Source organism: Nothobranchius furzeri, chromosome 16 (genome assembly GCF_043380555.1).
Source record: "Nothobranchius furzeri strain GRZ-AD chromosome 16, NfurGRZ-RIMD1, whole genome shotgun sequence".
Classification (NCBI taxonomy): Eukaryota; Metazoa; Chordata; class Actinopteri; order Cyprinodontiformes; family Nothobranchiidae; genus Nothobranchius; species Nothobranchius furzeri.
Window position 1 is genome coordinate 32,799,126 of NC_091756.1, and position 10,104 is coordinate 32,809,229.

Sequence of the window (10,104 nt, forward strand, 5' to 3'; positions counted from 1 at the left end):
GTTAAAAGTGTTTTATTTATTCATGTCAACATGATGCCTGTTTTTTCATGTTCATTAAACACAATCACAGTTTTAGTTGCTTATCAGTGGGCATACAAAGAAAAAATGCATGTTATATTCTAGTGAGACCTGTAGATAAAGCTCGCATAGATTATCTGAAATAGGTTAAAATAGTTCGTAGGCCACATCATCTATTGATTGTGTATATCAATAATCGCTGCCGCTTTTCTTCGCTGCTATCAGCTAAGATGAAGTTCAGCGGGTTGATAATGTGGCGGCTGGGGGGCGGACGCTGCAGGACTCTGGTGTCCTGCGGTAACATTGTTGTGGAACGACGTCACACCTCGAAAAAATGAAGGCACAGAGGCAGCAGCCATTACTGGAGCTTCTCTAATTATTTTATTCCAAATAAATACTCACGGAAAACTCCCATGGCAAGAGCTACAAGTCAGCTGGTAAGTGTTGAAACTTGAACAACAATAAATGTTCGAAGCCGGCGCCCAGAATGTGCAGTGTAGCAGCTGTATGATAATAACTTATGTGGGGCCTTCATTGGAAGTGCGAGGCTGGCCGTAAAATATCGTTACGACTCACTAGCATCGTTAGCTTCCGAAACGCTACCCGGTGTTTCTTTAGCTGTTTTTCGGTTCCTATGTGTCTGTCTTGCTTCATTAATTAACGATTCTCGATCGAATGGTTGACAACAAACTTACGAATGTTAAGTATTAGTTTTTTCATGCCTGCGAGACTAATTTCCTCTAACCAGTAACAGTCGGCTAATCTTAGCATAGGTTCGCGCTTTTGACCGATAGCAGGCTAGCATTAGCTCCCTCCTTTCGTTTGAAAATAGTTTCCTTATGATGTTGTCGTGCTTCACAATTGTCAGGTTTCAAATGTTGATTAAATGATTAGCACAGCAACTTAGTAAACAAGTGGGTAATACTATCTGGAGATGGAGAAAGGGTTTGAAGTTGCTCGTGTTACCTCGCTATAAGTTTGTAACTTGCTGTCAGTCATAACCGGTGTTGTGCCGAAAAAAGCATCCCCATTTAGAAGGGTATTTTAAAGCTGCTTGTTTTCACCATTAGAATTTAATACAAGTAAAAAAAAAACATTTGTGTAAAATTTCAGTACCATTAAAGAGTTATTCAACTATTTAACGGAGCTTTTGTGGTGAAGTATTCCTGTCAGGAAATGCTCACCTTGCTTCTTTAGATTAAGAAAGAGACACAGCCACGAAATTCTCACAAATATTTACCAATATCATCCCTGTAACTATACTGTCATCTGTTTGCTTGGAGCAGTTATGGTAAGAAGTCATCCAAGGGGCCTGTAGTACTCTGTAGCCTACATAGTCAGAGTGACATTTGAGTTAAACAGTTTTCAAAGGGTGCTGAAAATCAGGAGTGCGTTTGTTCTAGAAATAGCCTTATAATTAACTAAATTGTCATGGAACGCGCTTTTTGTGACGGGGTGGCTTTTTCAGACACTACACCGGTGGTGTCTTGGACAAGGTAGCAGAAGCTAACGTTAGCATGATACCAGGCTTGGATTAGCAGAGACAGTTCGCATAGGCCAGTTGTTACCCACGTACTTCTGGTTGAAAAATGTTGGCTGTCAACCATGACATTGTTGACTTAATGGTTACGGGTCTCTACGTAGTTCCACGAACAGTTGGCAACTACAGAGACATGCCCGGAATAGACAGCTCAATGGCCACACCTTGGTTTTGAATGAGAAACAGCTAGGCCAGTTGAACCAACTAACGCTACTGCAGAGCTGCAACCCTAAATGCCCCCGTAGTTTTATTACATTTTACAACATTCATCGAGGCAGAGTTGGTGTGTTTGTGTTCCCGTCTGCTCTACCTGCTCCGTTCTGTTTATTCATCCGGCTGGAATGAGTTTGGTGTTGCTTTACTAAGTGCAGCTGCTGTCACATAAAACAGTACAACTTCAAAGCAGAAGGGCGGGACCACTGTTACCTCTATCAGTGCTAGACTTTGTCCTCATTTTCTCACGTGAAATGACACATTTAAAGTATAAAATCTTACCAAGAGTGTCAGACATCTTTGATGCAGCCAGAGACTATAGAAAGAGATGCAGCAGACAAGGATTAATATGTCTGTGTTGTTCAAACATGTCATTGTTTTTGTTTACTGTGAGTGATTTACTTATTAATTGTGTTAGGGATATATGCTGCAGCTTAATTTCTCATTTATTTGTTGTAAATCAAAATACATTGTCATGCTTTCACTTGCGCCTCTTGTATAACCAATGCTCTTTGTTATTTTAAATGTTAGCTCTCAGAAAGTTCCAGAATTAGTTTTTGTGTGTATTAACTTGTTACATTTAGAGAAAAATACTTGCATGACCTAGTTTTTGTAACCGCTCAGATTGTCAAACCATATCAAATGTTTGTTATAAGAATCCTTAACAGCTCCTGAATTAAAATACAGGCCTAGTAATCATAATTTTGTTTGTGTCTGGTTTAAGATTGCCAGCATATCAGTTTTCACTCCCAATAGTTCAGTTGAATGCTTTGCATGAACCGTGTTTGACACTTTTATTAGATGAGGATTAGACCGTCCTTATTTGTTAAATAAAGACATTGCATAAACCACATGCTTTTCATTTTAGATTAAAAAGAAAGTACAGTTGCATCACCCTGCTGACCCATATTTACTCCTTCTTGTTCCAGTATGATGTTGTGCCCATTAAGCCCAATGCTGTCATCTGTTCCTGCTCACATTCATCAATGGTAAGAAACCACCCTGACTCCTGCTCGCCACTTGCTATCCCAGGCGCAAGCAGCAGTCACTGCCCTAGCATGGAGGGCTCAGCCTCACAGGCTCGTGCTGTTGGAGCAGCTGGCTGTAGTCAGAGCTCTGATGACCGCACACAGCCAGCCGCCCAGGCTCCGCAGCCACGCAAGAAGAAGCCTGAAGATTTCAAGTTTGGCAAGATACTGGGAGAGGGCTCCTTCTCAACGGTATGCAACTTGAATTCCTCTGTTTTTGAATTACACAGGGGTAGATGTTATTACATGCTAGCATTCTTTTGATTAATGCACTTAGATGAGTCATCCTTGGTTCATTTGAGGATATTTCATAAATGGTCCCAAAGACTGTTTTATCTTTTCCCTGTTTAAAGAAACGGCTATCAAGCCATGTTAATGTATTTTTCCCTCTCTCTCTTTCTGGTCTAAGGTTGTCCTGGCAAGAGAACTGGCCATGGGAAAAGAATATGCAAGTTAGTGTTAACAACTGCTTTTGTCTGATCCAGTTACTTATGTTTAAACTAAGTTGTGGTTCACTGAAAACCCATTTTCTAATGATTATGTCTGATTATAATCGGTCACTCTTGAGTTTTTCATTCAAGCTGATCGTGAGAATAGTCTCCTTCACCTATCTCCTGCATTAATTTCTAATAGAAAATAGAAAATCTGAGATCTGAATAGCCTGACAGATCTATGTCACACTGTCACTAAAGCTTGGTTTATGCTTGACACATTCACTTTCCACGCGGTGATGCGGCTCGTGGATGGAACGCGCTTCACAACTCGCAGCTTTTATGGTTCGTGCGGCTCGTCTCTGCGGTGAGCCAATATTCTCCCAAACTAAACGGGGCAGCATGGAGCTCTACGGCATGCACCTAACACCACACAATAGTAGTAGAAATTACTGTTTACAACATGGCATTCCAGCATTTTTTTTAACAGCGTTCTCATCTTTTCCGACAGTGCGAGCTATTTCTCTCCAAGAATTATTAACAACATGTTGATCACGGTGATCTCTGAGAGCTGAATCATACAAATGTCTGTATTTACGAACCTCTGACATACTAGTTCTTTCCGGTCCGCCATGTTTTCCATGTCCATCCGTCCGCGTGGTTAGAAATTTTCCGAGGTGCGCTTTGCACAAATTCTGGGCCGTGCGGAGGCGCGGTGGAGGGGCGTGGTTGTTAAAATGACGCAACTTTTCCGCGCGGAGCCGTGCGGACCTCGCGGACGCATCAAGCATAAACCAACCTTTAGCATTCAAGGACTCACCCATCTTGGCTCACGACAGAGAAGGCTGTTGTTGTTTTGCCATCTGGCAAATGGCAGAGGACGTCTCGGCTAGTAGAAGCTAACCATTAGCAACTTCACCGTCTCAGCTAGTAGAAGCTAACCATTAGCAACTTCACCATACAGCAGAACTCCTTCAGGCTTGTGTTATTTGTGGATATAAAACATCAACGTTGCAGAGCAAACAGAGTTGGATGTAGAGTTGGAGATGAGCTGTCCAAATATCAGGAAATAAGACTCCAGAACCTGTCGTCTGAAGCTCAGCTGTGATGTGGGCAACTTATACCAATAAAAGTGGTGGGCCGGTATATTTTTTCACCCCGAGAACAACTTGCAAAGCATTCATTTCCACTGGAGACCACTTCAAATGTATTGATTGTTTGAACAAACCACTCCTTTAATAAATATGGTAGACGTGTTGTTATTTCTGTAACGTTTCTCTTTTCTGTTCACCAGTTAAGATTTTAGAGAAGCGTCACATTATGAAGGAGAACAAAGTCCAGTATGTGAAAAGAGAGCGAGATTTGATGTCAAATCTTGATCATCCGTTTTTTGTAAAGCTCTACTTCACGTTTCAAGATGATGAAAAGTTGTGTATCCTTTTCAAGTGTCGTTGACACGTGTTTTGTTTTAACCTTTCTGGTTTATTGTTTGATCTTTTGTGAAAAAGAAAACCTTGTTTTTCTTAACTGATTTTTCCAGATTTTGGTCTCAGCTATGCTAAGAATGGAGAACTTTTGAAATACATTCGCAAAATTGGTTCATTTGATGAGACCTGTACGAGGTTCTACTCCGCTGAAATAGTTAGTGCTCTAGAATATTTACACAAGAAGGGGATTATTCACAGGTAGGAGGCTGGTTTTCTTTTTTGTTTTATTGCTGAATAACAGCATTTGTCTTCCCTCGCATGGAACAATTTTATTATCTTTTATTTCAGAGATCTGAAACCAGAAAATATTCTTTTGAATGAGGAGATGCACATTCAGATAACAGATTTTGGAACTGCGAAACAGTTATCGTCCGACAGCAAACAAGGTATGCCCACAGGCCTGGATTTGTAAAAATGTTTATTTGTGTTGTAGATTGACTATAACAGAAATGACTGTTTCAACTATATAGTGAGTCACATATGCAAGTTGTTATAATGACCAACTGTCAAGACTCAAATCAGCCAGGTTTGTTAAATGTTGATGGAAGTAGGTGAGCTCATTTAAATCATAGACATGAATACGTAGACGCCCCATCGGGCGCTGGAGAGCATAACAGCGGTACTGTCATATTGATTGGGTGAAAGCATAATTACATGTGTTTATTCAGTTGGTTAAGCACCTTTCTCAGTAGAAATTAATGCTCGGGGGGGCAAATGGAGACCCATCCAAGATGGCTGCCAGCCACTAAGACAGCTCCAATTGGCAGCACCAGCCCACGGGGCGTCTACGTATGTAATGTATGTGGTTAAAACACCCAATTAAAGTCATGCTTGTTTGAACCCCCCTCTAATGCACCGGATCCATGCTGGGTTGGTGTTTTTTATTTTAAAAGATTGGGGGTTTGATTCCCAGGTCTACCCTGTATCGGAGACATGGAGCAAGTTATTGAACCCCCATTTTGTGTAGGCTAAATGATCTGAGCTTGTGAAATGAGATTATTGTGTAATTTAAACAGTCTTTTCCCCATCAGTTGTTATTTAAATGCTGTTGATGTTTATGTTTGATGTTGGAAACTAGTTATTACACCACCTGAATGATGTTAGTGTTTCAGATGAGTTGGCTGCAACATTCTTACAAGTCTTGTTGTTTATTTGCCACGCATTTGTCAGAATATATGCAAAACCCACAGGTTAATCTGCGTCTCTTTGTGAATCTGCTGTAAATTAGCTTGCACAGGAGCAGAAGCTGAAAATGACTTTTGTTACAACACCTGAGCTAGTCTTTCAAGTCAGAACGTCTGCTGTGAAAAGAGACCGTTGTCGTGTTTTAATGTGGCTTATAATATAACTTAGCTATTTTATTCATGTTCTTTTCATGCTCTGACAAGTCTGTTGAATATGCAAGGGTGGAGATGCAAATCTTGTGAGGGTCAGATTTCAAAAGTTTTTTTTTTTTTTTTTTTTACTAAATCAAGAAATTGAACCCCAATTGTGAGTTCATCCTTAAAATTTCCTTTTTTGCAGCGAGGGCAAACTCCTTTGTTGGAACAGCACAATATGTGTCTCCAGAGCTGTTGACTGAAAAATCCGCCTGCAAGAGGTAGAACCGTTTGTGTTCTGGTTATTCAAATTTCAGGTTTCACTTCTGTAAGTGAATCATTCTTTTTTCTCCAAGCTCTGACCTGTGGGCCTTGGGATGTATAATCTATCAACTGGTGGCTGGTTTACCACCATTCAGAGCAGGGTGAGTACTGATGGGATACTTCTGTAATGGTATTGCAATGTTTCAAAGTGCTTCATGGCATACCTAAATGTTTTTCGAGACTTAATTTACTATTAAAATGTTTTCCTAAACACTTGTTTATTTTTTCTAAAGTACATCTGAAACACTTTGGCACCCACATTTAATCTGTTTCTCAGTGACCTCTTCTGTCACTGAGGTGGTTTGGTTAAGCGTCTGAGCCACACGGCGATTCTCGTGAATAGGAAGCTAAACTGGTTCTTTTCTTTAATTAAAACTAAAACGCAAGCTGTTTTTATACTGCAGGTGGTACAAATGTCCCTGGTAATAAAATGTTTTGGATGATCATTTTTAAGTCAGTTCTTCCAACGCATACGAACAATTCTGAACTTGATAGAGTTTTTAAAACCTTATCAGCAGGCAGGAACTGGTATTTAGGATTCATTTGTTTTGAAATTGTTGTGCAACAAGTGCTAAGAGCAAATTACTTGTTTTATTATTTAATTTGTGATTCTTCTTCTTTCTCACATTATAGAAACGAGTACCTAATATTCCAGAAGATAATAAAATTGGAGTATGAATTTCCAGAGAAGTTCTTCCCCAAAGCCAAGGATCTTGTTGAGCAACTTTTGGTCGGTTATCCACCACAGCCGTTTTACTTCTACCTCGGCCCCTTTGTTGTCTGGGGGCAGATGTGCTAGTTTTGGGGTTTTATTTAGTTGTTGTCTGATCTGTTTGCTCTTTAGTCACTGGACCCCTCCAAGCGGCTTGGATGTGAAGAGATGGGAGGGTACGGCCCACTGCAGCATCATCCTTTCTTCGACACCATTTCCTGGAGCGACCTACACCTCCAGACACCCCCTAAGCTTACGCCCTACCTGCCAGCTATGTCAGAAGATGACGAGGACTGCTATGGAAATGTAAGATATACCCCCCCCCAGTCCTAAGTAGTTTTTTTTTAATCATTCCTTTTATGCCTGGACCACACTGTACAATTTTCGGTCGTCTTAGCCAAATCATGCTCTGCTGGAGCGGGACGTCCTGCAGTCTGCCTACCTTGTACCGTAAAGCGTGCCATCTTTCTGGAGTCCTCACCGTGTGACATGAGCAATCCTGTGTGATGGCCAAAAAGCACACAGTGTGGTCCCGGCTTTAAGGACATTGCAAACTGTAAATCTGACTTTTGTTCTTTCATCCCTTGTTGCATCATGAATCTCAGTACGATGACCTCCTGAGCCAGTTCAGCAACATGCAGGTGGCCCCTTCACACTCCTTGTCGCCACTCGACCCCACACCGCCACAAAGATCCAGCAGCAACATTGAACAGTACATCCACGACCTGGACAACAACTCCTTTGAGCTAGATCTGCAGTTCACTGATGAAGAAAAGAAACTATTGCTGGACAAACAGACTACTGGGAACGCCTGGTAGTTTCCGTTTTTGTCTTGCTTTGAAAAGTTGTTTGCTGTCAGACTTGGCTCATCTTCAAGAAATGTGAAAGGAGTTATGATGGCTCAACCATGCACGCTTGTGTTTGTTTACACAGGCACCAGTTTGTAGAGAATAATCTGATCCTCAAAATGGGCCCAGTGGATAAACGCAAGGTCGGTGGGATTTCTATGTCTTATGATTAACTGTTTGCACAAGTCTGGCTTTAACCCTAAACTTTTATCAGGGAACTCTTTGCTCTGGTTGTTGAACCTCTTGCATTGTGCTGAGGAAAGCCCTACAGGCCCCGCGGCCCCCTCTGTTGGTGAACTCATGTTTTGAAATGTTTGCATTCCGTGCCAGGGTCTGTTTGCTCGCCGGAGACAGCTGCTCCTCACTGAAGGACCACACCTGTACTACGTGGATCCTGTCAACAGAGTCCTGAAAGGGGAGATTCCTTGGTCCTTAGAGTTACGCCCAGAGGCCAAGAACTTCAAAACCTTCTTTGTTCACACGGTAAACAAAGATTTATTTCGGAAGTCTTGCAAATATTTCTCCAGCAGCCTGCTCATACTTGCTCATTGTTTGGAGTCTCGTCACACATGTTTTTCTTTCTCTTTTGGTGTTTAGCCAAACCGAACATACTATTTGATGGACCCCAGTGGAAATGCAGACAGATGGTGCAAGAAGATCCAAGAAGTATGGAGAAAGATCTATCAAAGGCACCAAAACCCTGGCCTATAGGAGCACATTTCATCCTGTGCCCACTCCCTTTTAGCTCTGAGGCCAATCACTGAGCAGAGTAACACCCTCTTTAGTGCCCTTCATCACCGCATTGTAAACAAACTCTTAGAGACGCTGGCATCTAGATCTTGTTTGTTTTCCTGAGTAGATCCAGGGGAGAAACACAGCTTTGGATTCAGGGTTGCTTTGCTTGTTCTTTGTGCTCTCTGTGAGGCTTCTCTTGCATATTTTTTCCCATGTATGGATGACAAGATTTCCATTATTCACATCTGCATTTTGTACATTCTGCTTGGCAGGGACAGAGATGGGCAAGCTTGTCTTGTACAGTGACACAAGCTTGGGTACTGCTAGGACCATCCCAAATACAAAGACTGGTTTCCTGCTTCATCGATAAAACAAAATCTAGCTTTTATGAACTGGAGCCTGATTATATATCTTAATTAAACCATATCCATAATCATACACAATATGTGCAAGCTGTAGAAAAGCCCAACTTTTAGTGCGTGTACTCCATATTTGTAACAGATACTGTAAACTGATTCAGTTTCACCTTTATCCAACTCAAACCTCACTTTTGTCTGAACCCAATGCGTATTTAAGTTTTTGCTTTTTCATGTCCTTTTCCAATCTCTTGGTACTTGCTTATTGCAGTCCAGTAAAGGTGTCAGTGTAACGAAGCAGATCTGCAGTAAAGTTGGCCTGGACTAGCATGTAAGGGTGAGCCATTCATAGCTGATGCTGAAGATGTTTTTGTTAACGGGGCATAAACACGCCACTAGCTTGTTCTGCTTAAATCATCACTTGCTTATTTTTCCAGCATGGCCAGTTTTGTAACTCATCTTTGTTCGCTTTTTTCTTGGGGCACTGGAGATAGTGTTTTATTTTATTTTTAAGTTTAAAGGTGGGTATTTTTTAACTGCATTGGCAACCATGGCAAAAAAAAAAAAGATTGGATGTTTTGGTTTTGTACCATTCACTGGCTTTGTGGTGTGAATTTTATTTTATTTTATTTTGTTTATCTTTTTTGGTGGAGTAGATTATTTTCATTATGTTCTGTTAAATAAAATCTTATGTGCTGTTTACCCCATGCTGAACAGAACACCTCTGTCAACTGAGACACCTACCTACCTACATACATACATACATACCTACTATCATTCTCGGGAGCAATCATTGAAGAAAGGAAAAAGAAAACGCTGTTGCAGTGGCTTCCATGCCACAGTGGGCTTACCGGCCCATTTATTTAGTTTTCTATTCGACGTGTGGCCCAATAGAACTCAAAGTGACTGATTTAACATGCTTTTGTTTTAGCAGTATGTATCATAAAGCTTTTAATTCTTGACATAGATCCTTAAGGTGACTGCCGAAGACCCTCTTCCTTCAGTTGTGTGTGTGTGTGTGTGACTGGAGTTTTAGTGAACAGGACCTTGGAGCCCAGGGGCTTGATGTGGTTGGATGTTAAGTGAAAGGATA

The 10,104-nt window shown here is 41.2% G+C and overlaps 1 protein-coding gene across 1 annotated transcript; it reads left to right on the top strand.

Moving 5' to 3' along the window:
* The first annotated feature begins 309 nt into the window (after positions 1-309).
* On the top strand, positions 310-8,860 carry pdpk1b (3-phosphoinositide dependent protein kinase 1b). Its single transcript, XM_015963379.3, has 14 exons — positions 310-455; positions 2,701-2,991; positions 3,209-3,251; positions 4,525-4,662; positions 4,771-4,915; positions 5,006-5,103; positions 6,242-6,317; positions 6,393-6,461; positions 6,994-7,090; positions 7,205-7,378; positions 7,678-7,886; positions 8,006-8,063; positions 8,251-8,403; positions 8,518-8,860. The coding sequence occupies exons 1-14, from the start codon at positions 432-434 to the stop codon at positions 8,629-8,631; spliced, it is 1,689 nt and encodes a 562-aa protein (XP_015818865.1). The 5' UTR covers positions 310-431; the 3' UTR covers positions 8,632-8,860.
* Positions 8,861-10,104: the final 1,244 nt, after the last annotated feature.